We start from the raw sequence: 27,486 nt of genomic DNA, 5'->3' as shown, positions 1-27,486 counted from the left end.
AACATAGTGTTTAAAACCTATGAGTTCTCATTTTATGATTCAACAGCAGCTACTCTGCAGAAAATATCTGATTCTATCATGTGTTATTGAGCCAGCAGTGTTGAAACCGAGTCCCCCCTAAAGCTGAGTTCCCTTACTGAGTTTCTGATTAATCTCTCTTTCCAAAACTTTATTCCCTTTCTTGTCCCCTCTGACCTCAATCCTGTGCTAACTGAACACTAATCAACCAGAGTCAGATGACTAAAATTACTGTTGTCAATAGCATAGTTAATGTACTAAAATTGCTATTATAGATATAATCATTAATGTACAAACTCAGGTTGTTTCTCTAGGACAAGATGAGCTAACAGACCCCCCGCAAGCCATGGACCACCTGGCTGGAGAACTGTAAACTGGAGACAACCTGACTTCCAAAGGAGTCAATGTTGAGTTCAAAATGACTGAAAAAATCCATCACTGACTGAAAAAAATCAATGACTAAGAAATATAACAGAAGTGCTGCAGCAACATGGATGGACCTAGAGATTATCATACTAAGTGAAGTAAGTCAGAGAAAGACAAGTATCATATGATATCACTTATATGTGGAAACTGAAAAACAGTACAAATGAACTTATTTAAAAAACAGAAACAGATTCACAGACATAGAAAACAAACTTATGATTACCAAAAGGGGGTGGGGATTAAACTGGGAGTAGGGGATTAACAGATGCACACTACCATATATAAAATAAACAACAAGGATTTACTGTACAGCACAGGGAACTATATTCAATATCTCGTAATAAACTATAACAAAATAGAATGAAAAAGAACACAGATATATACATATATATGTATATATAACCACTTTGCTATACACCTGAAACTAACACAATATTGTAAATCAACTATACTTCAATGAAAAAAAAAGCAAAGAAATGTCACAGAAACATCACAAGATTAATCCTAGCCTCTTTGCTCTTCCCCTTTAAGAAAACCCCTCACTCAAAGACTCAGTTGGAGTGGATCCGAGGCTTGTCTCCCACTTCCTTGCTTGGCGCCCTGCAGTAAACTCTGTACTTTCCTTCACTAGAACCCACTGTCAATAGATTTGGCTTTGCTGTGCGTTGGGCGAGCAGACCCGTTTGGTTCAGTAACAGTGTCAACAGTGACCTTCATTTACCCTTATGAACTTAAGCATCATTTCTGGTGAATTTCTGTCAGAAATAGAAGCTGAATATATCTTGACTTGCCCTACCACCCCACAGTTCCATGGCTCAACAGTGGTAATGTTTTATTGTGAATTTTTGAGCTCAGGGACAAGACTGACGTTTTTCTTAATGAGAAGACCATTTTCAACTACCATTATCAAACATTAAATAGCTTTGGAAATTAGCTTCCGCTGCAGACTTAGTAACGATTTTAAATCAATTTAACCTAAAAGTTGCCTACAAGGCAAAACAGCATCATATGTAAAACTTACACTGCAGGAAAGTCATTTCAGCAACAACTAATTTTCTGAATCACAATGTCAAGCTGCTTTATACACTCCCAGTGCTGTCAGAAACGGGATTTCCATTCCCACACAAATTTGTGACAGATACATTTTCCAAGCTCAAACTATAGTTCCAGAGTGTTTTTAGGCCTTGACGTAAGTGCAAAGGAAATTCCCACATTTCAAAATCCATCTAACTGTGTAACTGAGAAGTTTTCACCAACCTTCAACTGGAAGGGATTAACCTACCAGCTAGTGGCTAAAAGACAAATATCAAGAGGAAAATCTAATAGAATTCTACGAGCGCCTTCCAAGAGATGAATACACTCAAAATTATAGGCACATGAACTGATATCAATATTTGGCAGGACCTATGAGGGAAAAGACATTTTTCAAAGATGATACACATAAAATCTCATTACAGATCAGCATTAACAGATACATATTTTCAATACATTTTGATGACAGGGAACATTATCTTTGAACTCCAACTAAGTGAAACGTTATCTTTAAAAAGGGAATGTAATTCTTCTCAATAATAAGCCTACACTGCAGAAAAAACTGTATTTGATTTTTTTAAATTTTTACTTCACCAATAAAACATTTGTAGAAATTTATTTTCTCTCTTGTTATAGCTACACAGTATACCATAATCCCTACATAACATCCTCAATTTTGCTTCTTGGCCTGAAAATCATAAAATATCCACCTTTACAGAAAGAGTCTGTCAACCTCAGCTAGAAAATAATTTCTCACCATCAGTCCAGTGCCACCCCATAAACAACCTAATATAAGCTCATTCCATTAAGAGCACTTTAAAACTATATTTTTAAACGCATTTTAAAAAAATAATACATTTTTACAAAGAGATAATAAACAGTGATTAATATTTATTCACAAAAGGTAATTTCTTCATATTCCTATATCATCCCCACTAAGATAAAAGTGATGGGCTACGTAGCCAAAATGCAGGAACGTTATCATTCAATCAGCTTTCAGATATTTGTAGAGGAAGCGAAATTAACCTCTCAACAATAACACAAAGTGCAGTTGCTAAATACCAACCACATTGGTCAACATAACCGGTTTCTTAACATTTTCAGGAAATGTTCGAAACCCAATCGCTTTCTTCACACATGTGTCAAACCATTAGAAAAACATTCAAACAAATACAAAAGCCAGTACTTCCAAAATGAACTCTTAAGCAGAAAACAGCAAGAAAAATGTTGCCCTGCTCACAAGGACCCAGGCTTGCTGGAGAATGCCTAAAATTTCAAGGAATTTCAAGTCCTTGAATTTATGAGGACACCTGCTCTTGCAACCAACAGGCAGGTGACCAGAATCGGGACCTTCCAGCTCACTTGACTCGGGGGACACGGAGAGGCCTCTCTCTTTCTCTTCATCTGTTGGTCTACCCGTCCCTTCTCCTCCTCTCATCTATCTCTGCCCACCAATCCACTTCTTTAATGGGCCACCACATCTTCTGCAGGATATCACTATGTCTTCCACCCCCAATACAATGCTTAGGGTTTGATGCACAGGGGATGGCTTCATACTGATACAGCTAGAAAGACGTTTGGGTTCCAGTATTGCCAAATTTTATTTAAGTAAGGTAAAGAAGATGAGTCAAAGCAAATTAAACATCTCCATATCTGTGATCTAACTATCTTAGGGAAGGAGAACTGCTGAGAAGTTCTTATTCTGATAGACAGGGGACAGATGCCAGCTCTAGGAGCTGGAAGAGGCAGGGCAGATCCTCACTCAAAGTTGGGGCGACTGCAGCAGACACTTGCCCATTTGGATGGTCATTTAACATCCAACTCAACACTGTGCAACCACCCCACAAAAATAAGCCAAATGACTGAAAGATGGAGACTCAGAAGCAGTAAAGGTGCTTAGAATAGCCATATCCTTCTAAGGTGCCTAGAATGATCTACCCCAGTATCAAGGATGGGAGACAAGACAGAGAAGCTAGTTCCCATGTCTACATTTTCCTTTTTTATCCACACACCCAAATAACAGGCTTCTTTCCCTTTTTATAATATGTAAACTGGAGTTGAGACTCTAGAGTTAAGTACCATATGACAGAAGTATAGGGTGGCTCCAACTTGGTTTACAAGAGCTCCATAAATTAAATTAGTCCAGAAGCCACTCTAGAACTTGCCCCTCTCTGGTTTATACTCCATGACCCACCTCTTCAACCATTTTCAAACCAACATCTTTACCTCCCCAATCCTGCTAACCCAAACTCACTTCAGTCAAAGGTCTGTCTCCTCCACATCCTCACTCAAATATCCAGCCCTAGGTGGAGAAAATCACATCATCACAAAACCAAACCAAAAGGCCCCATTATGACTGCTTGGTCTCAGGGAATTCAGTGCTACCGAGGGATGCTAAGTTTCCTTGGTCAACTCTACCTCTCCAAAGCCACTGTTTCAAACCTTCACCACTCTCCCCACACCTCCTACCTTACCACCTCATTCTGGGCAGATGATCAGGGTCCCTACTTTACAAAAGAGAAACAGTCACACAGAAACTGCTTTCAACTTTTGCCACAAAATCTACACACCACATGTACCTAACACCGTCCTCTCCTTCCTTGAATCAAAGAATCAAAGAAGGGCCCCTCCACCCGCCTAACCTGTGTTCCAGAGCCAATTTCCTCTGGTCTCCATGAAAAGTTGACTCTAGTAATCATCCCCTTTATTTCTTTACATCAACCACTCCCCTCCACTCAGTTCCTTAAAAAAACCAAACAAATAAACAAAAGAAAACTCCTTCCCTGAAAATCTCCTTGAAAGCATTACCTGTACTCACCATCTCCATCTCCCCTGCTTTACCCCACCCCACATTCGGTGCTCCCACCAAGGTCACCAGTGGCCTTAAATGAGACTTGGCAGTTCTGTTCCCACTCAACCAGCCACAGACATGGTTGACCACTCAGGTCTCATTGAGACGCTGTCCCCTTGGCTTCTGTGACAGCAGACTCTCTGGGTTTTCCTCCTACCTCATCACTGCTTCTTCTCCAGTAAAGAAGCCACATACAGACATAAAGATGAAGATATAAGAAAGCTACATCTAAGCACAAGAGATGAGTTTTTCAACACCTGGGTTGCACCACACCAAGGGTGACTCCACTAGTTCCAATCACCAACTCTCTTGTCTCACCTGCTGAAACAGGAACTCCTCTGCTTTAAGTCTCTCCATCATTTCCTGCTCCATCACAGCTAATTCTCTTTCCTGCTCCAACTGGGCCATTTCCTCTTGTCTCTAACATGGTTTAAAAAAAAAAATCATCATGTGACTAATTACAGATAAAACAATCTGTAAAAACAATCTTAACAGCATCTTAATCTCCAACAGTAGGGAAAGGATTAAGCAAATTATAGTCTATCCATTTGGAAACTGTATAATAATTTGGGGAAATGTGTGTTTTATTTCAACAAAGAACACAAAATTAAAATTACACAGCAAATACAATCACAATTGTGTAAAAAAAAAAATCTCCAGGCAAATGTGTAGAAAAAAGACTAGAATACCTAAAAATACCTAAGAATCTAAATAGAGGTCTTCTTTATTTTCTTCTTTCTACTTTTTCATGTTATCTAAGTTTTGTAATAATAAACATACTATTTTTATAATAGAAAGAAATGATAATATTGAACTTTTTTTAAAAAGCAAAGAAGCTGGACCAATTATTTCACTCCTCTAATTTTATAAAAGAAGATCCACAATGGAACAGGATAGAAGGCCCAGAAATAAACCCAAGCACCTATGGTCAATTAATGGAGAAAAGACAGTCTCTTCAATAAGTGGTGCTGGGAAAACTGGACAGCTACCTGTAAAAGAATGAAATTAGAACATTCTCTAGCACCATACACAAAAATAAACTCAAAATGGATTAAAGCGCTAAATGTAAGACTGGATACTATAAAACTTATAGAGCAAAACATAGGCAGGACACTCTTTTACCTAAATCACAGCAATATCTTTTTTGGATCCATCTCCTAGAGTAATGGAAATAAAAACAAAAATAAACAAATGGGACCTGATTAAACTTAAAAACTTTTGCACAGCAAAGGAAGCCATAAACAAAAAGACAACCTATGGAATGGGAGAAAATATTTGCAAACGATGCAACCAACAGGGATTAATCTCCAAACTATACGAACAGCTCATATAGCTCAATATCAGAAAAACAAACAACCCAATCAAAAAATGGGCAGAAGATCTAAATAGGCATTTCTCCAAAGAAGACATACAGATGGCCAAAGGCACATGAAAAGATGCTCAGCATCACTAATTACTAGAGAAATGCAAATCAAAACTATGAGGTATCACCTCACACCAGTCAGAAAGTCTACAAATAATAAATGCTGGAGAAGGTGTGGAGGAAAGGGAACCCTCCTACACTGTTGGTGGGAATATAAATTGGTACAGTCACTATGGAGAACAGTGTGGAGGTTTCTTAAAAAAAACTAAAAATAGAGTGCATATGATCCTTCTATCCCACTCCTGGGCATATATCCGGAGAAAACTATAATTTGAAAAGCTACATGCACCCCAATGTTCACTGCAGCACTACTTACAATAGCCAAGACATGGAAGCAACCTAAATGTCCACTGACAGATGAATGGATAAAGAAGATGTGGTACATATATACAATGGAATACTACTCAGCCATAAAAATGAATGAAATAATGCCATTTGTAGCAACATGGATGGACCTAGAGATTATCATATTAAGTGAAATAAGTCAGACAGAGAAAGACAAATATTATATGATATCAGTTATATGTGGAATCTAAAAAATGATCCAAATGAAATTATTAACAAAACAGAAACAGACTCACAGACTTAGAAAACAAACTTACGGTTACCAAAAGGGAAAGGCTGGGAGGAGAGAGATAAATCAGGAATTTGGGAGTAACATATATACACTACTATATATAAAATAGATAAACAACAAGGACCTACTGTACAGTGCAGGGAACTATACTGAATATTTTGTAATAACCTATATGGAAAAAGAATCTGAAAAAAATATATGTGTGTGTGTGTATATATATATACACACACACACACACATATATATGCATAACTGATCACTTTGCTGTAGACCTGAAACTAACATAACATTGTAAATCAACTATACTTCAATAAAAAATAAATTAAAAAAAAAAGAAGATCCATACTTACTTGTTGCTCCATGGTCACATTGTTCTTATAATTGTAAATCCACAATGCTAAGTATTCTATTGGATCCACTGGGCGCATCCTTGCCACTTCTGCAAGACCTTGAGTTAGACATGTCCCAAGATTCTTTTGAAGATATGCCGACTCCATTTCTAACTGCTAAATAAAAACCTCTAAAAGATGAACATTTTGCATTAGAGCAGGAAATTTTCAATGAAGGCACAATCGAAGTAGAGTTCAGTGAGGCCAACAAAGCATTACATCCTGTCACCAGTCATGGGCACCTGCCATCAGGGATGGCACAAGCAAGCTGGCTCCAGGACACTTCTAGCAGTGTCCAAAAAGCCTCCACAGAAGTCACTACAACTAAAATAGTTTCAAAAACCTGAAGGACCCTGGAGTCCAAGTGTCAGAAAAGGGTTACTGTCATTATTGATGGTGAAACGACTATATGGCAAGCGATGCATGTCTTACTAAATCCTTACAACATACCTGAACGTGGTATCATTAGCCCCACTGTGCAGATGAGGTCGCCCAGGCCCAAAGAGCATACGTGAACAGCCCAGAATCACACAGGTGGTGTATGATGAAGAGGGATTCATACCCAACTCTTGATTCCAGAGTCATTACCCTAAGTGACTTACTGAGATGCTCCTCCCAAGCCATGAGAGTCGTTTCTAGAAAATATCACAATAGACCACCTCAAATTTTTTAAAAATCCAAGTATCTCAAGGCCAAAGAATAAAAAATTCAACCTTCAAAGAACAGCCTATGAAGCTCCTCATGCTTTGGCCCCAATTCTGTTTCCAGGCTCACCTCTCGATATAGTTTCTGCCTCTAACATGTTCTGGGCTCTAACTACACAGAACATCCTGCCATTCTGCTGCTCACACCTTGCATGTTTCCATCTCCATGACTTTGCACATGATGGCCCCCTCACTCTCAGCTTGGAAAATATCTCCTCATTTGCAAGGTATCAATCATCTCCAATTCCTCACCGCTGTGGCTAATACAACCGTCTCCCAGGCAACACGAAGACGTTCCTCCTTCCCCAAGCAGCTCACACAGTACTTTTCACACTATCTGAGCATTATTTGTGTATGCACATGTCTGTCCTCCTGCTAGAGGACAAACTTCTCTAGCTCCTCAAAAAGTGTGTTTCAATCACAGCGTGGACACAGCTTGCTCTCCATGGTGGCAAGTGAATGAGTTTCTCCACTCTCTCAGTAATGTCCCAGTTTATTTACAAATATGGACAGGAATCTCAGATCAGACAGAGAGAGAGAGATGGGAGGGAGGGAGGGAGAGGGGGAGGGGGAGGGGGGAGGGGGGAGGGGGGAGGGGGGAGGGGGGAGGGGGAGGGGAGGGGGGAGGGGGGAGGGGGGAGGGGGAGGGGAGGGGGGAGGGGGAGGGGAGGGGGAGGGGAGGGGGAGGGGGGGAGGGGGGAGGGGGGGAGGGGGGAGGGGGGGAGGGGGAGGGAGGGGGAGGGGAGGGGGAGGGGAGGGGAGGGGGAGGGGGGGAGGGGGAGGGGGAGGGAGAGGGAGAGGGAGAGGGAGAGGGAGAGGGAGAGGGAAATGCAGTAACTACTCTATTTAAGGTGCTTTGAAAAAACTGATCACCTTCGAATTACCCTTATGGAATCCAGACTCCTCTGAGAATCTGATGAAATGTACTCATTATTCAACAAATATATATTGAGTACCTTACATGTCAGGCATGAGCAATTATAGGGGACAGACTGCCAGTGTCTAGACCTGTCCCTGGACAAATCCACCTAACATTCTGCACAAAGTTTCAGAAACAATGACCTCCTGAGTTTCATCCATAGACCCCAATACTACTCTCTCTCATATGATGGTGGTAGAGTACAAAACGGCAGAACCCCATGCAGAAAAATTTGTAAATATCTAGAAAATTACGTATGTATTTACCCTTTGACTGATCAATCTCACTCCTGGGATCCTATCTTGCAAAAATATGCAATGATATATGCACAGGGTTGTTTTGCACTATTACTAAGGAGAGCCAAATTGGGACCCCCATCCAAATGTTCATCATTAAAGGATTAATGAGATACAGCTACACAATGAATTATTGTGCAAATAAAAAGAGAATGAGGAAGATCTCCAAAATTGGGAGTGATCTCTAGAACACAATGTGAAGTGAAAAAAAGCAAGATGAAGAACTTGTGTATAGTCTTTTGTATTAGCAACAGCAGTGGGGAAAGGAATGTGTATGTGTGTATACATAAATTTAGTCATAAAAGCAAACTAAAAACCGGCACAAACGAACCTAATTCCTTATCAAGCTGTGTGCCTTAACCACACAGAGAAAAGAATCATTACAACTGAGTATGGAACACGGTATCCTCATCGTACTAATTCAATGGGATAATACTCTAAAGACAAATCTCAATGTCATTTGAAATAGTAACAATTAAAAAGGGAACAGATTCCTGCTGTTAATCCAGAAAGATAACAAACACATGGGAAGGGTACCGTGGTCCGTAAGGAGAAACCTCCCAAGTAGGATTGGTCTCAAACCTACGCAGGCTGCATCTCGTTAACAGCGGAACCCAGATGAAACTCGTTACCTCGCTTGGTTTGTTTCCTGCCCATGAAACAGCGACAATACCCATCTCAAAAGCCTGTTGTAAGGAATATTATTTTTCATACACAGCAACAGGCTTCTTGGCTCATACATAAGAAACCCCTTCCCACAGAAACAGCTGCCTCAAGCCTGGAGAAGCTGTCAGAAGAAATAGAAGGCGGTTCCTCGCTCATGCTTGGGAGAAAGCCGGCCGAGTACCAAAGGAAGGGATCAGGTAGGGCTGCCAGTTTTGCAAATAAAAATACAGGATGCCCAGTTAAATTTAAATTTCAGATAAACAATGACTAATTTTGTATTATACTATATTTGTGCTAAAAAGCACAAAATCTGTGAAATTCAGATTTAACTGGGTACGCCTAATTTTATCTGGCAACCCTGGATTCCGAGCGCTTCGGCTGGTTTTCCATCCCGGGTCGGCGGAAGGGTGCCCGCCTCCCCTGCCCCTCCCAAATGGCGCGTCGCCGCTCACCACCGAGGAGGAGGACCCAGCCGCAGAGGTGCCCACGGAGTCCGGCGCTGAGCTAACCCTCTCTCGCCTCTGGAGCCTGGACGTCGCCTGAGCCCTACACCACTCGCAAGGTCCAACGGTCAAAACCGCCTCCGTCCGCCGGAAGCCAGCCCAGCACCGGAAGCCGTTCTTCCAAGACGGCGCCTGCGTTCTAAACGCAGGCGGCTGACGCATGCGCCTACCTACCCGCTAGTCGCGTCCCGTCGCTAGGCAACGAGCGTGCGCGCTCCAGGTGCGGGAGACGGCCGGGGGCAGAGAGGAAGGGGCGCCCGCGGAGAGCTGAGCGGACTGCGCCCGGCGGGGTTCGGGGGCGGGGGGGCGCGCGGACAGGGGTTGATCGGAGGCGGGGTCCGGAAGAGGATGTGCTGCAAAGAGCAGAGGCGGGCGGAGCGGGGCGGGGTAGGACGAGCAGTTGAGAGCGGGTGCGCGCGAGGTGTGCAAGGTGCAGGATGGAGAGCAGGGAGCACCTGGGTAGGTGAACAGGGACGTGCAACCTAGAGGCTGTGAGGACGGGCTGCCGAAAAGGGGAATCGAGCGAGCGGGGCCGGCAGGTGGGCGCATACTGGGAGAGAGAAAGGGCAGAGACTACCTATAGGTGAAGCCCCACAGCCTTACGCCAGAGAAGACTAGCTACCTGAGCAGCCTGGTATTTTCCCAGCTTAGCACCTTTGCATTTGCTGGTGACTTCTGCCTGGTTCCTGTCCACTGAAAAAAATCGCACATCTGAGAGCTGTGAGTTCAGTTTTATTTGGGGACTTAACTGAGGACTCTAGCCCTGGAGACAGCTGCTCTGACAACTCTGAGAAACTGCTTCTGCTTGGAAGAGGTAAGGGGGGAGGTCAGCATGTATGTGATTTTTGGAGAAGGAATACCTGCAATCAAACATATCTAGGTAAAAGGTCACTGCTAGCCACCAGGCACAGATAGCTTAATTATTTTAGTGCTTTTCTAAGTATGTGAAGATGGAAGAAATTGGGTTTATAAAATTTTCTCCTGGAAATTTCTATTTGAAGGTCTGTTCTGTCAATTTTCCCAGAGAGCAGAGTTCCACATTCCTGATCTCCACCCTGAACTCCTTCCAGGGTGTGTTAGTGACTCAACAACTGCAGTGGCTAATGACTTGAGCCTGGTGTAGCCAGCTGGCTGGGGACATTCTTTAGTTGGCATTCCTTTCAGAACAAGCACAGGTACCCCCACCTCCAGGAAGCCTTCTAGCCTTTGCCATTTGCGGTCTTCCCTGGGCTAGTGGTTTGTGCACAGTCCTCAACTAGCATTTCCCATGGTCTGTTTCAATTTATGTGGGGCAGTGCTGGGCAGGAGATGCCTCGTTAACCATTAGTTGAGGTACTTAGTAAGTGCCAGTGTGGGCACTGACAAATGGAAGGGAGCATGAGCTCTTGCCTGGGCCCGCAAACATCAGAGCCCTCACTGCTTAAGTCAAGAAATATTTGCTGAGCAAGTACTGAGTGCCCAGCACTAAGGATGTGGTGTGAACAAAGACAATCCCTATACTTAGCACCCCGCTTACTGAATGCAGGGCCATGAGCAAGGAGGTCCAGTATAAGCAGACCCTCAGAGGAGCCCTGGGAAACTGAAAAATAGCCCCCTCCTCACTGGTGAGTGTGGCTTGATTTGGTGGGGAGTGGGCTATAAAATGCACCCCTTTGGTTCCTCCCTCTCCAGGCTTCACATGGTGGCTGTTTTTTTCTGGCTCTGCTGTTTTCACATCAAGTCTTAGTGACGGTCAGGTCAGTGTATTTTGTTGAGACCAGTGTTGAAAATGTGCAGATGCTCTCTCCAGAAAGGGTTTGCCACACCTACTGCAGTGTGGCAGCCACCAAGGACCAGGCAGTGAAGACGCTTCCTGGGAATGCAGAGTTGGTGATTCCGCCCTCTGGGAAGGGCAGTTCTACTGTGATAAAGGCAGAGGACATCTGTAACTGTGTGTCACCTGGGGATTTTGTTAAAATGCAGACTCTCAATCTGTAAGTCTGAGGTGGGACCTGAGAATCTGCATTTCAACAACCTCCAGTTGAAGCAGTGCTGCTGACAGTGGACCACACTTTGAGTAGAAGGGGTGTGGAAGACAGTTTATTCAGGTGCATTGGTTCAGGTGGGCCCCAGATTGGTAGAAGGAGCCACCACACATCCCATCCCCACCCTCCACCATTACCCCAAACGTAGTGACTTTAAACACTCATTTATGATCTTACAGTTTTTGAAGTTTGAAATCGAAGATGAATCTTACAGGGCTAAAACCAAAGTATCAGCAGGGCTGGCTCCTTCTGGAGGCTTTAGGAGAGAATCTATTTCCTTAACTTTTCCAGCTTCTGGAGGCTACCCACACTCCTTGGCTCGTGGCCCTGAATCACATCACCTTTTCTCCCCCTGCTTCCATCACCACATCTCCTTCTACCCTGTCTGACTTTACTGTGTCCCTCTTATAAAGACCCCTGGGATTACATTGTGCCTACCCGGATAATCCAGTAAAATTTCCCCCAAGCAAAATGCTTAATTTAATCACATCTGCAAAGTCCCCTTTGCCATATAAGGTAACATATTTCATAGGTTCCAGGTATTAGGATGTGGACACTTTGGAAAGTCATTATTCAGCCCTACCACACTGTGTATTTTCTAAGGACAAGGACATTTTCTTACTTACTCATATTTCAATTACCAAAACCAGGAATTTTACCCCTGATACAATTCTATTATGTAATCTACAATTCACATTCGGTATTTCCAACAACGTCCTTTACAGAATTCTATTTTCTGGTCCAGATCCAACCCAGGATCATGTGTTGCATGTAGTTGTGATGGCTGTTTAGGCTCCTTTGATCTGGACTGGGGCCTCATCTTTTTTTATTTTTATTATTATTTTTTTAATATTTTGGCCACACCGCACAGCTTGCAGATCTCAGTTCCCCGACCAGGGATCAAACCCAGGCCACAGCAGGGACAGCACAGCACCGACTACTAACCACTAGGCCACCAGGGAACTCCTGGCCTCATCTTTTTTTGTCTTTCATGATCTTGACATTTTTAAGAGTACAGGCCAGTTGTAGACTGTCTCTCAGTTTGGCTTTGTTTGATGTTTCCTCAATCAGATTCTAGTTTTGCATTTGGAGCAGGAATCTACAGAAATGTATTATGTCCTTCTAAGCAGTGCATCGCATCAGGAGACACATGATGTTATTTTGTCCCTTTACTGGTGATGTTTACTTTGATCAATTGGTTAACGTTGTGTCGGCCAGGTTTCACCACTGTAAAGTTTCCATGTTTACTTTGGAATTAATCCATAATTTGTGGGGAGAAACTTTGAGAATATATATAAATATCCTATTCCTTGTCAAATATTCACCAAGTTTTAGTGCTCATTGATAGCTGCTTCAGTTATATTATGATGGTTTCAAAATGTTTCTTTAACTGCATTATTCTTTCCACATTTATTAGTTGGCATTCTACTTTAAGAAAGAACTTACCTGCTCTCCCATTCACTTGTTTATTCCTACATGGACTCATGGATTCTTATTTTATTCAATTGGTTATAATCCATTACAGTCATTATTAATTCTGGTGGCCAAATTGCACCAGGTTTGGCCAGTAGCAGCCCCTTCAAGCTGGCTCCTGTGTCCCCAACCATTTTATTTTTTAGCATTTCCTTTCTGGGACAACAAAACATTCCAGGGTTATTAGACATTTCCTGCCCTGATCTTGGAATTAGTCATTTCTCCAAGGAACCTTGATTCTTTTTAAGTGGTGAAGCCTATTTAAAAGCAAATTCTAATGGAATTTTACTCAGCCATAAAAGAACGAAATTGAGTTATTTGCAGTGAGGTGGATGGACCTAGAGACTGTCATACAGAGTGAAGGAAGTCAGAAAGAGAAAAACAAATACCGTATGCTAACACACATATATGGAATCTAAAAAAAAAAAGGTTCTGAAGAACCTAGGTGCAGGACAGGAATAAAGACGCAGACGTAGAGAATGGACTTGAGGACACGGGGAGGGGGAAGGGTAAGCTGGGATGAAGTGAGAGAGTGGCATGGACATATATACACTACCAAACGTAAAATAGATAGCTTGTGGGAAGCAGCCACATAGCACAGGGAGATCAGCTCGTGCTTTGTGACCACCTGGAGGGGTGGGATAGGGAGGGTGGGAGGGAGACGCAAGAGGGAGGAGATATGGGGATATATGTATATGTATAGCTGATTCACTTTGTTATACAGCAGAAAGTAACACACCATTGTAAAGCAATTGTACTCCAATAAAGATGTTAAAAATAAATAAATAAAAGCAAGTTCTGTGGGGAAGGGATGGATTGGGAGTTTGGGGTTAGCAGATGCAAACTGTTATATATAGAATGGATAAACAACAAGGTCCTACTGTATAGCACAGGGAACTATATTCAATATCCTGTGATAAACCATAATGGAAAAGAACATAAAGAAGAATACATATATATATGTATAACTGAATCACTTTGCCATACATCAGAAATTAACACAACATTGTAAATCAACTATGCCTCAATTTTTTTAAAAAAGCAAATTCTGTGTGTTCGTTGCTACTGAGGTGTTTTTGCTTCTAGGCGTTTGCAGTGGAAGGAGCTGGGAATTTTTTTTTCTGTATTCGTATCTATCTATCTACTTATCTTTCCCTTCTTAAACTGAAAAATGCCTCCAGAAAATGTTAGGAATTGATCTAAGCCTTTATTATTTACTTTATTATTAGCTCTTTTGGAGTTAAAATATGTCAGCTTCAGGAGCATAGAGATGTTCAGGCATAGGCTGGGTGCCAGGCCATTTCATGTCACAATCTTCCACTGTAACAGCTAATATTTATTAAACATGTACTGCACGCCAGGCTATGTGCTTCACATGGATTTATCATCTCTTTTAATCCTCACAGTTATGAGATACATATTTTTGTTATTCTGTTCCACAGATCAGGAAACTGAGGCTCAGAGAGACTTAGTAAGTTGCTGAAGATCACACAGCTAATAAAAAGCAGAGCCAGGACTGGAACTTGGTCTGTCTGATCTCAAATTCTACATTCCTACTGCTACACTACACCTCCACTCCTAACTTATGGTTTAACTCAGGCTTCATTCCCTCCAATTCTTGACATCTGATTAAGAGTAAATCCAGGGGCTCAACTCAACCTAAAGTAGTTTCTTGCTTAAGCAATAGAAAATGGAATATTTTCTAGCTACAGTGCTGGGCATTCTCCGTCCCTCTCCTCCTCAGGGCTTCTCAATGGTCCGTTGTGAAATAGATAAGCCTGTCTTATCTATGTCAGAGATGACTGTAGCTCCCAACCTCACAATAGTGCAGCTTGCTGGGTGCTCAGAGCCCCTCCTGGGCCCTCCTGCCTGCTCAGTTATTTCCTCCCTAGTCAAGGGTAGAGTCGTGTAGTGGAGGCCTTAGCCTCTTTTAAGCACCAATCCACCAAGCTCCTCTCAGGCCTGATGAGCCCCGGGACCTATTTACTGACCTGGGAGAGCTGGAGAGCTTTAGAAAAATGTCCATTTGAATGTAAGAGCTATTGGCAAGTACTTATGTATTTATTGGTTCTTTGGGGAAGGATGGGCTCCAGAAACATCTCATATTTGTCCTGAAATGAACCTGCGTTGGTTAGAATGTGTCTATTTTTTATGTCCAATTAGATTTGTGAAATAGTGTGACCCTGCTTGACGTTTTCTAAACCCACCAGGATGGAAAGCGAATACCTGAAGAGGTGCTTTGGAAATTGCCTGGCTCAGGCGCTGGCAGAAGTGGCAAAGGTTCAGCCCAGTGACCCCATAGAGTACCTGGCTCACTGGCTTTATCATTACAAGAAAACGGCGATGGCAAAAGAAAAGGTGTGTGTGCGCACAGGGTCGACTTGGGGAGGGCTTTCAGCTTTCCCAGAGGAATTTGAAATCCAAGGCACCACGCTGGAGCTGGCCTGGGGAGTGTCATGGTTTATTCCACTTTTGAGGATGGCTTAGGCCCAGATATCCCTGAAGTATAGGGAGTCTGGGGGCTGAAGAGAGAATCCAACTCAGAGGAGTTGTGGGGTTGGTGGGTTTGGAGATACTAGCAGGTTGAAGCTAGTTAGTTACAGGAGCAAAGTCAGGAGGGCTCAAGGGCCCGGGGCCTGTCCTGGGAGGGTCCCTGCTTCCGAGGACTGACCTTATTCTACTCTGTCATATCGCCCCAGGATAGGCAAGAGAAGATCCAACTGCAAGAAGAATATGAAAATAGCCTCAAAGAAACCAGAGTGACAGAAATGCTGATGCAAGAAGAGTGTGAGATTCAACAGAAGTGTGAAAAGCGTCATCCCGTGGTGGGTACCAGGAAACCTGCAAGACAGCTCAACCCTAGTGCACAGTGCCCTGAGGCTCCCAAAACCTACTTTTTCCTCCATGTTCATATGTTTGTATGTAAATCAATCTTATTGACAATCCTTGTCAATAAAATCCTTGTAATGAATAAAGAAAATGCTTAAAGGCAATTCCACTTACGATGTCAGGGAATAAATTACATGTTACTGGTTTAAAAAATCAGATTTTAAGAAAAATCTAATGTGTCACTTGGAACATATATTTCTATACAAGATCCTTTGAATCCTTTTCAAACATTGCTCAATATTTTTCAGAAACCAAATATGGTTTCTAGTATATACTTCAGGTATATTATTTAATTTATTATATACTATTTACTTAAATATTTAATTTAATATATGCTGTTCATGTATCAAGCCACAGATGTCTCCTCTGTGTTGCTCTAATAGCGGTCATTCACTTATTGAACTTGATATCTGGCATCTTTTTAACTATCACTCTGTCCTGTGCATGAAAATCTTTAATGTAGTCCTATACAATTTACTAGCTTTTGCTAGTTTCAAAGCCACCTTTGATGAAGACATGAAAATATTAAGCTTATGTACATTTATATCAATATTCTCAGATTTCCTCATAATAGATTTATATTTTTAAGTCTGGATGTTTTATAAATAAATCAAAAGAAAGATAGTTTCCTACTACAGTCTGAAAATAGTAGTTGAACCAACTCTCCCTCAGGAACAGTTCATTCTTGGAACAGTTGTTGGGAGATGATAGAATTGAGATCATTAAGCAAAAGTTGTCATCGTCACCTTGCTGCCCACTCTAATCCTTTTCTAACACCATGCTTCACTGTTAATAGAAATATAAATATATAAGGCAGGGAAAGACTCCCAAAACTCTACCCTGGTTTTATGATGCCTTTATTAAAGAACACTTTGTTCACATCAACCTTTCTAATTGTCCCTTTGTGTTACACTCAGGAGATTTTATACCCTGAAGCAGTATTTCTTAGCAAGATTCGGATGAGTAAAAGGTTTGCTCTTCTTTTGCCAAGTATGAGACAATCAGCGATTGTAAGGGAAGTTGAGAAATGAGAGCCAGCCTGATGCCTGCACTATGTGCAAGTTCTCAGCTTTAGAAAAGAATTCATGGGCAAATTGTGGTTATGGAAATCGATTCCCTTTGTTAGAAGGAAATAAAGGGAACCCGACAGTGATGTAAAACAAAGCTTATTGCTTACTGGCAAGGGAGAGCCATATCTTCCAAGAGCAAGTTGCTCTCCTAGTATAAATTGAAAGAGCTAGATAAAGGGCAAAGAGGTGGAGGTACATCAAATAAGATGAGATTCTAACTTCTGGTTTCTTGTTGGCTCAAGGTGAATAGCAAATTATTCCTTGCTACTGTCATCTTTAGATTTCATCACCAGAGCTTTAAAACTTATCTGAGATAGCCCCAGGATAGGTTGCACAGGATTTCAGCAGGCCTGCTGATTTAGCTGATGGGCTTTTACGCCTATACTAAAAGCTTTGCAAGATTTTCCTTAATATCTTAAAACCATCATTGCTTTTAGTACCCCAGATTGAATACTGCTGGTCCGGTGGATGTGTCCAAAGGGGAGTAGAAACAGCACTATGTGTGGTAGAGATCATACTTAATTATGGGAATCAAGAAGGGACTCACAGAGGAGACAACATTTGAGTCAGACCTAGAAGAAAGCTGGCAGAAGTTGCCCTTGTAGTGATTTCTCTTCATTAAGCAGAGGCAGCTTTGAGTAAGTAAACCATTATTCTGTTTCTAAGTCTGAAAGCAATCCCTTTGATATAAAGATCTGGGCCATACAGGTGTTTTAGAAATAAATTTTTATGGAAATAATACATAGATTTGCTGCATAGATTCATAGCACTTTGGAGTTAGAAGGTCTTAGAGATCATGTGGGCAAGTACTCCACAGACCTCGCTGCAGTGCCCCACAGGGTCCACTGTTGAGTGGAAAATGGACAAAGATGGGGTAGAGATGGCCAGTAGAGCTCAAGCTCCAATCTTCCTACCTCACCAGGGACTGCAGTTACATGGATGCTTGCTATCATCTCATAGGTCACTGAGACTGCATTCGTTTTTTCCATCTTTTTTCCTCTGTGCTCCAGTTTGGATACTTTCCATTGATCTGTCTTCAAGCTAACTGATCCGTTCTCCTGCAATGTCCAATCCTATTTAGGAATTCAATGAATTTTTTTCATTTCAGATATTTTCTCAATTCTAGAATTTGTCTGGTTCCTTTCTATGATTTCCATTTTCTCTGCTGATATACCCTATCTTTTCACTCATTATGGCCATTTTTCTCCTTTCAATTTTAAAAAATATTTATAATCACTGTTTTAAGTTCTTGTCTGCCAGTCTCATCGTCTTTGTCATTTTGAGGTCTCTTTCTATTAAATACTTTTTCTCTGGATTATGGTTCACATTTTCCTACTTCTTCACATGTCTAGTAATTATTACTTGTATGCTAAACATTGTAGATGATACTTCATGGGGCATCTAGATTGTGTAGTGTTCCTTTAAAAGGTGTTGAATTTTGTTCTGTCAGGCAGTTACATTATTGGTGAGTTATCTTGATCCAATTAGATTTGTTTCATGCTTTGCTGGATTAGGTCTTTTTCAGTTTTGTTCAGTCTTGGGCATGAAAATGGCAATATTGTATTCTTGCCACGCCCAGTATGTTTAGTCTCTGCTAATGACTGTTTTCTCTTCTGTTTTCTATTTAGCCACTGATATCTGTAGCGAGTTCCACAAAGAAGACCGTGTTCATGCAGGAGAACACAAAACCCCTTGAGAAGGAAGCCTTGAAGCAGGAATCCCTGCCAGGAATTTCCAGTATGATTCCAGGAATGCCTCAACAGACTCCTTCTTCAGAGCCATCTGTCCAGGTTGACTGGAACATTGAAACTTCACAAGACATAAATTACCAGGCTTTTTAGCATGAAATTGCTCCTGAAATGCATCCTAGCTCCACATCTCCTCCCTAGGTTATAGAAGGTGGATGATTCTAGTGATGCTTCTCTCAAAGCTGCAAGCTGAGAAGACGGCCAGCTAGAAGAGCTCTTACTTGAAGATGATTAACTATGTGGATTAAACCAAGATATGAGAGGCTGTGGAAGGAGATGTCTGCAGGGACTCTCCAGCCCAAGTCCTGTCCTGACAGCCATGAAAACCCCTTAATCATGTGAAGATTTGAACTACTTATAGGATAAAATAACTCATAATAAGGATTTAAAATAAGTAACCAGGGCCTCCCTGGTGGCGCAGTGGTTAAAAATCCTCCTGCTAATGCGGGGGACATGGGTTCAAGCCCTGGTCCAGGAAGATCCCACATGCCGTGGAGCAACTAAGCCTGTGCGTCACAACTACTGAGCCTGCGCTCTAGAGCCCGTGTGTCACAACTGCTGAGCCCACATGCCACAGCTACTGAAGCCCGTGTGCCAAGAGCCCATCCTCTGCAACAAGAGAAGCCACGACAATGAGAAGCCCACGCACCGCAACAAAGAGTAGCTCCCATTCGCCACAACTAGAGAAAGCCCACGCACAGCAATGAAGACCCAACACAGCCTAACTAAATAAATAAAATAGTTATTAAAAAAATAATAATAAGGAACTAAACTGATGAGACTTTTTCCTTTTGCTTTATCATTTTTTTTTGGAGACTAGACAGTGAAAACACATCCATCTCATGTGTTCATATCTTAACTCTAGCTGAATTTTGCAATCAGGCCTCTTGGAGTGTTTATACATGTCCTTATTTTTGAAACAGCTCCAGTGACAGTAAAAGTTAGGAGTTTGACTTTTTTTTCAATTATTTTCTATCTGTATTCATGCAAATATCATCTATATGCTGATGGCTTGAGATTTATATCTTTAATCAGAATTTCCTTGAACTTGACTCCCTGTTTGACATTTCTCCTTGGATAACCAATGGACATCTCAAACCTAACTACAGTTGACGCTTGAACAACACAGAGCTCAATCCACATATAACTTATAGTTGGCCATCCATACCTGAGGTTCCTCCATACCCTGGGATTCAACCAACCACTGACTGTATAGTACTGTAGTATTTACTATTGAAAAGTATCCTCATGTGAGTGGACCTGGGCTGTTTGAAGCCATGTTGTTCAAGGATCAACTGCGATCCAAATGGAATCCTTTATATCCTCCCTGAATTGGTTTCTACCATTTTTTTAAATCTGCTCAGTCAAAACTTTTGGTGCCATCCTTGGCTCTACTCTTTTTTGTTAGCCCTAAATCTGGTCTGTTGGCTTTCCATTTAAAATAAAGACAGAATTCAACCACTTGAATGCATAAGCCACAATCATCTTTTGCCTAAATTATTACAATAGCCTGTTAACTGAACACCCTTGTTCTGCCCTTGACCTTTCTAGTCTATCCTCAACATTAAAGTCAGGATGATCTTGGTGAAACATTAAGTCAGATCATGTCTAATGAGCAGCTTCCCATCTCAGTCACAGAAACATTTAAGGCCCCTACCATGACCTACCAGACTATAAGAGTGATTCCCCATCACTTTTTTACTCTCCGTATCGTTCTCTCCATGCCAGCTATGCCAACCTCCTGTTCTTCAAACATGCCAAGCATGGTTCAATCTCAGAACTTTTACTTTCTCTTCTCTCCACTTGGAAAGCTCCCATCTCCCCATACCCCTGGATAAATCTCTAGGTCCATACCTAGAGATTAAGTGAAGTTAAGTCAGATAGAGAAAGACAAACATCAGATGATATCACTTATATGTGGAATCTAAAATATGACCCAGGAGCTTCCCTGGTGACACAGCGGTTAAGAATCCGCCTGCCAACACAGGGGACATGGGTTCGAGCCCTGGTCCAGGAAGATCCCACATGCCACAGAGCAACTAAGCCTGTGCACCACAACTACTGAGCCCACGTGCCACAACTACTGAAGCCCATGCGCTTAGAGCCGTGTTCTGCAACAAGAGAAACCACCGCAATGAGAAGCCCATGCACCACAATGAAGAGTAGCCCCCGCTTACCGCAACTAGAGAAAGCCCGCGTGCAGCAGCTAAGACACAAGGCAGCCAAAAATAAATAAATAAATTTATTAAAAAAAAAAAAGAATTGCCTCCTTCTAAAAAAAAATAAAAGTAAATAAATAAATGTAAAAATGATTAGACCTACTGGTTCCTAGTGAAAAAGTATTAAATCCTAGGTCAGGGATGGGTTATAGGACTAGATCTCAGTTATGGGTTATAGGAAAAGGGCCTCAGGCATGGACTTAACGCCTTCAGGATGTTGTGGCCACACAGCAAGAAGGCATGAAGAGGTTTATTACTCACATAATGAGGCTTCCGGGCTTCCCAAAACAGGTTTGAAAATGGCTTAAGACAGCTAGGAAAGGAGACGGGCTTGGGGTTTATATTGTGTTGAGGGGAGGGGCCCAGGTAGGAGCTACCATACATGGGGAGGGGCTTGTGTGGTTTGAAACTCCTGCTGTGCCAAAGTTGGGAGCACCTGAGCTTATCAGCTGGCCCGGTGATGCCAGGCACAAGGAGAAGAGAAAGAGTTGAAGCCAAAAGCTGTCAGAAGTCGAACATCAAAAAATGGAGCCAGGGATTTCCCTGGTGACACAGTGGTCAAGAATCCGCCTGCCAATGCAGGGAACACGGGTTCGAGCCCTGGTCCGGGAAGATCCCACAGGCCGCGGAGCAACTAAACCCACGCACCACAACTACTGAGCCTGCGCTCTAGAGCCCGCGAACCACAACTACTGAAGCCCGCGAGCCTAGAGCCTGTGCTCCGCAACAAGAGAAGCCACCACAATGAGAAGCCAGCACACCTCAACAAAGAGTAGGCCCCCGCTCGCCGCAACTAAAGAAAGCCCACGAGCAGCAACGAAGACCCAACGCAGGCAAAAAATAAATAAATAAATAAATTTACTAAAAAAAATGGAGCCAGACTCCACTACAGAGGGCAACCCTGGGAAACTTTGAGTGACCTTGACCTGCTCCATCTTTAGTAAAGCACTCCAGGCATGTGCTGAGGTCATTGCATCTAATTTGCACCTGGTGGGAAGGCATGCAGCCAGGCTTTCCAGAGTAGCTGAAAAAGGTCAGGGAATCCCAAAACCCCACACAGAGCAAACAGCTTTGTAGAAGACCTATTGGACTCCTTGGTGGGTCTGCAGCCCCTCAGTGGGAAGGTGAAGTCCAGGTAGTTTGTCCTCCATCTGGGAGCTGCTGTCTCCTGGACATCACAATCTGTGTGAGGGAAGTGTAACCTCTGCCTGCTTTAAAGGATTCCATGCTTTTTTGCCTTTGTTACATTATTTGGCTCCAATTTTGGATTATATCACTGGGCGGTGATAATTTAATCAATCTCTACCAATGTTCTTTACATTGACTTTTTTGTTGTTGTTTTATTACTAAAAACTTGTTACAGTGAACTTTCTTGTACACGTATCTGAGTAAATCTCCACTGATATATCTATGGATTGCTAAATCAAAAAAAAATTTGCATTTGGGGGGCAAAAGACAGGAATGAATAGACATTTCATCAGAGAGGATGGACACATGACAAATAAGCACATGAACATATGTCCAACATCAGTAGCCATTAGGGAAATGCAAATTAAAATCACAATGATATTACTACACATATGTCATAATGGCTAAAGTTAAAAGATAATGACAATACCAAATGTCAATGGCGAGGATGAGGAGAAACCAGGTCACTCACACTTTGCTGGTGGGAATGTAAAGTGATACAGTTACTCTGGAAAATCGTTTAGCAGTTTCTTATGAAACTAAGCATATAATTAATAGCCATACAGCCCAGCAATTGTACTCTTGGGCACATATCCCAGAAAAATTAAAACTTATGTTTACATATAAACCTTATGTGAGTGTTTATAAAAGCTTTATTTGTAATAGGCAAAAACTGGAAATAACCCAAGTATTCTTCAGTGGGTGAATAGTTAAACCAACTGTGGTACATTCATATCGTGGAATATTACTCAGCAGTAAAAAGGAATGAAATATTGATACATGAACAACTTGGATGAATCTGAAGGAAATTATGCTAAGTGTTTTTACATGCTATAGGAATCCACTTATATAACACTCTTGAAATGACAAAATTACAGAGATGCAGACTAGATTAGTGATTGCCAAGGCTTAGGGACAGGGGTTGGGGAAGGAGGGAGATGGATGTGGTTATAAAAGAGCAACAAGAGGAATTCTTGTGATGATAAAACTGTTTCATCTTTTGATTGTGGTGATAGATACACAAAGTTACATATCTGAAAAAAATTGCTTAGAATTAAACACACACATATACAAATAAGTACAGGTAAACAGGGGAAATCTGAACCAGACTGGTAAATTGTACCAATGTCAGTATCATAGTAGTCTATAGTTTTGCAAGATGTTACCTTTTGTACATGAGATCTCTCTATATTATTTCATACAACTGTATATAAATCTATAATTATCTCAAAATTAAAAGTTTAAAATTTTAAAAGTTGTAAAATTCTTACCTTATGTACAGTCTATTTTCAAACATCCTCAATTATCCCCATAATGTAGTTTAACTTTTATTTATTTATTATTATTTATTTAAAAAATAAACTTTTATTTTTAATTGCAATCAATTTCACCAAGTTGTCATCTGGAAAGTCTAGACTAATTTACACTCCTACATGAAAATGGCCATTTCTTTATACTCTTGCTACACTGAGCTAGTTTTTTTTTTTTTTTTTTTTTTTGGTTGTGCTGGGTCTTAGTTACAACAGGTGGGCTCCTTAGTTGCAGCAGGTGGGCTTCTTAGTTGTGGCTCCAGGCTGAGCTAGTTATTTTACTTTTATTTTCGGCCAGTCATACATGAAAAATAGTAAAGTTCTTTATGTATATTCTGAATACTAAACACTTATCAGATATATGTTTTGCAAATACATACTGTTGTTATCCCCATTTTACCAGTGAAGAAACTGAGGCACAAAGACATTAGGTAGCCTGTCTGAGCCCATGTGGCTAGGAGTGGGAGAGCCAGTGTTCAAATCCCAACATTTTGGTTCCAAAGGGAGGGCTTGAGCTCACTCACCAGCACTGTCCTCAGAAAAGCAGGCTTAGAAACAAAGGGTTAAGGGCACTTGGCTCAGAAGCCTCATCCTCTCCCAGCTGAGATGGCTCTACCCTGCAGTCCAGGACAGACCAAGTCATGACTGGTTACCAGACTCTCACAGGCTTTCCCGGGGCTAGCCTGGCCCAGGGGTTGAAAATGGCAAAGTGAAATGACCAAGCCCTCTCCCCTCCGACACCCGGCAATGCCTGGAGGTCACTGCCAGCGCTTGTGCTGCCCCTTCTGATGCACACATTCTTTCTAAAGGGAGCTGAATGCCTTCACTCCGGTTAGAGTCTTTCTCGCCTCTCCCTCTAAGCTTACATTATGTGTCTCACCTCTGACCAGGCTTGCTTTGCTCTTGCTGAGCAATTGACAAGCAACTGAAGAAAGACTCTCTTATTTTCCTCACCCTCTAGTTCTTGTGGTTGGCAGCTTTCCTCACTTATCCTGTCTATTGATCAAGAGCAGCTGTGATGGACAGAAGCAGTAAGGGATTCAGTGTTGAGTGCATGGGAAACTTCAATGACCACAGTAACGGGCCAGTGCAGGGGGACATGACGGCATAAACAAAAGCAGGTGAACGACACCACAAAGAGCATTTCAGAGCAGGAGAAGGGCACGTGCAAAGGCACAAAGACAGGAGTGAAGACTCTGAAGCATAAGCAGGGTGTGTGTGAGGAGCTGCCAGAGAGGCTCAGGGTGCAGGGAAAGGGCTGGATCCTAGAGGAATCTACAGTGAGTGGGAGAGAAGTCCAAAACGGCTTCCAGCTTTTATTTGTTTAGGGGGAAATTAAGGGGCTGAGTAAATTCACCCCAAAATAATGTCTGCTTTTGAAGGGACTTTAAAATCAGGACGTCTCCCAAAGAGCTAGAGTCTAGGATGGAGCACATCTTCCCCCGAAGGGTATGTGCTCATCAGACTTTCCATACCCTTCAAAAGGGAATATGGAAATTCCCACTTTCCACTCAGTTTCATTCCTCCACACATGTTTAAAGAAAGAAAGGGACATAGTTTAAAAGCATGATCTTCATTGTCAGTAATAATGTCTGACTTATGTTGGACGTTGAATATGAGCCGGGCACTATGCTAAGTGCTTAATTGCATTCCCTCATTTACATCTCACAATACTCCACAAGTTGGATACTTGAATAATCCCCATGTTATGGATGAGGAAACAAGTTAGGTTCGGAAGCTGATGGCTGGCCCAAGGTCAGACAGCAAGGCAGTGGCACTCGGGTCTGTCTGTCAGGAGCCCACACACTTGACTGCCAGGCGGTGCTGCCTAATGCTTTCTAATGAAGGAATTTTAATTCCTCTGTCAGTGGATATTTTGCTTCAAGTCAACTACAGTCTTTTTTTTTTTTTTTTTTTGCGGTACGCGGGCCTCTCACTGTTGTGGCCTCTCCCGTTGCGGAGCACAGGCTCCGGACGCGCAGGCTCAGTGGCCATGGCTCACGGGCCCAGCCGCTCCGTGGCATGTGGGATCTTCCCGGACTGGGGCACGAACCCGTGTCCCCTGCATCGGCGGGTGGACTCTCAACCACTGCGCCACCAGGGAAGCCCAATTACAGTCTTTTTCTTACCTCTCAGATGAAATCAAATCTTCAAAGAGCTTTCAAATGATCATTTTCATCCGGAAGCATTTAACCTCACTCATTCATATTTTATTGTCTTGATTATCAGCCAAAATTAACCAACTCTCTTAAGCATTTAAAATTCCAAGCAGGATACTTCAAAAATTCATGTTAGACCCTTTAGGGGCACTGTGATAACCACATAAGTGATGAAGTCCATCACTAAAGCTCTTCCCAGTGACAGAGTAATACCATCCAGTGAAAATATTCTTTTGAATAACTAGTACCTAGTAATATCATTGTTATATTTTTATGCAAATTGTAAATTTTTTCAAAAGGTTGAATAATATCTTGTGGGGTGGAATAAATCTCACTTTTCTATCTTTGGAAAGAGAACACGAAGAAAGACTTTGGGGGAACGAATGCAAAACCTGTGATGTCACAACCAGATATTTTCAGAATTTGAGAATGAAATGGCTTAAATCAACTAAAAATGTGGTTCTAAGAAGACGCTTGTCAGCAAAGAAAAACTAGTGAGTGATTTTCTGGACAGGATTAAAATTTATGATGTGTATGAAGAGAGTTCAATGCTTACGGCAACAGTTCCTCAAGGAACAGCTCTGAACCCTGTTGCATGTCTCATATTACTAAAGGGAAAGTTCTCTGGGTCTTTCTGTGTTCATGTTTGAGTTCTATTTGTCAAGAAGAAACTTCTTCTGATGCTTTTCAACAAAAGGCAAGTCCAAACGTCACAGATGGCAGAAAGTCCCATTAAGTGTTCCCAGAAAGCAGACTTTTGGAAGCCATGGTCAGAAGTCATCCTGACTCCCTAGTGCCAGGGATTTCTCAAAGAAATTATTAGAAAAGAAAAAAAAAAGTTGGTTGCCATTGTCAAAAAGGATGACCTCCAGGACTAAAAAGATAGCAACCAAAGATGTTGTCTAAAAATATTACACTCATAGATAAGTTTAGCTAAAGTGAAATGGAATTATCAAAAATTTCAGGAGAAATACAGTTCACAGATACCGGTTATCGGGGCAAAAATTGCTCCACAAGAGGCACCAGAAAAGAAAAGTCCACATACATAATGCCAAGAAGGGAGAAACTGGTCAGGAATCATTGCGCCTAATGATGAAGCACAAGTCTATTTTAAGCCAGACTGCAATAATTCCCTACAGCCCAAAAAAAGTCACCACTGGGGACGTATGCCAAGACCATAACGCGCCAGAATGAATTACCTCCAGATCATTTGTCTGAAAAACTAACTACATGGACAAAACTAGCTGAGGAGAGACTTTGCAAGAATTATCACTAGGGGAGATAAATTCTGCAGATGAGCCTGGCTAAGGAAAATCCTCATGAATAATGGCCAATAGAAAGCAATTTCATGAGAACAGTTAGCCAGGGGAAAAATTCCTCAATATTCATCACTGTCACAATCAGTGTATAAAACCAGTGTTTATGAGATGCCTCAAAAATCAGTTGCTGGCCTTAGAAAGAGAAGTTTCCATCAAGAGGATTGGCCAGAACAGATGTTCAGAAAAGTCATACAGAAAAATAACGCCCAAAGGTCAAGATGTTTAGAATAAAACCCTCAAAAGAGGCAGGATCTGAAGAATGGTTTGTTGACTCAATGAGAAA

General features: G+C 41.8%; 2 protein-coding genes across 6 annotated transcripts in view; one reads left to right on the top strand and one right to left on the bottom strand.

Moving 5' to 3' along the window:
* Positions 1-9,923, bottom strand: part of MAT1A (methionine adenosyltransferase 1A) — an 81,110-nt gene extending 71,187 nt beyond the window's left edge. For 2 of the 5 annotated variants that reach the window (XR_010935913.1, XM_067710371.1), the window contains exons 1-3: positions 9,754-9,921; positions 6,678-6,847; positions 4,646-4,747 (exon numbers count right to left, since the gene is read on the bottom strand). Coding sequence is in view for 3 of the 5 variants with exons in the window: in XM_067710371.1 (XP_067566472.1) it covers positions 4,646-4,747; positions 6,678-6,824 (249 nt within the window). In the remaining 2 variants the exon portion in view is untranslated. Of the gene's footprint in view, positions 1-4,645; positions 4,748-6,677; positions 6,848-9,753 lie in introns of all 5 variants that reach the window. The other 3 variants (XR_010935912.1, XM_067710370.1, XM_067710368.1) reach the window with 3 other exon arrangements.
* Positions 9,924-10,117: 194 nt separating this feature from the next.
* DYDC2 (DPY30 domain containing 2) lies at positions 10,118-20,475 on the top strand. The gene is made up of 4 exons (XM_067710372.1): positions 10,118-10,618; positions 15,465-15,659; positions 16,001-16,126; positions 18,889-20,475. Exons 2-4 carry the CDS (start codon positions 15,513-15,515, stop codon positions 19,099-19,101), a joined length of 486 nt encoding a protein of 161 aa, XP_067566473.1. The 5' UTR covers positions 10,118-10,618; positions 15,465-15,512; the 3' UTR covers positions 19,102-20,475.
* The last annotated feature ends 7,011 nt before the right edge of the window (positions 20,476-27,486 follow it).

This window comes from Pseudorca crassidens, chromosome 16, assembly GCF_039906515.1.
Source record: "Pseudorca crassidens isolate mPseCra1 chromosome 16, mPseCra1.hap1, whole genome shotgun sequence".
Taxonomy (NCBI): domain Eukaryota; kingdom Metazoa; phylum Chordata; class Mammalia; order Artiodactyla; family Delphinidae; genus Pseudorca; species Pseudorca crassidens.
This window is presented reverse-complemented; position numbering and strand designations above follow the sequence as displayed.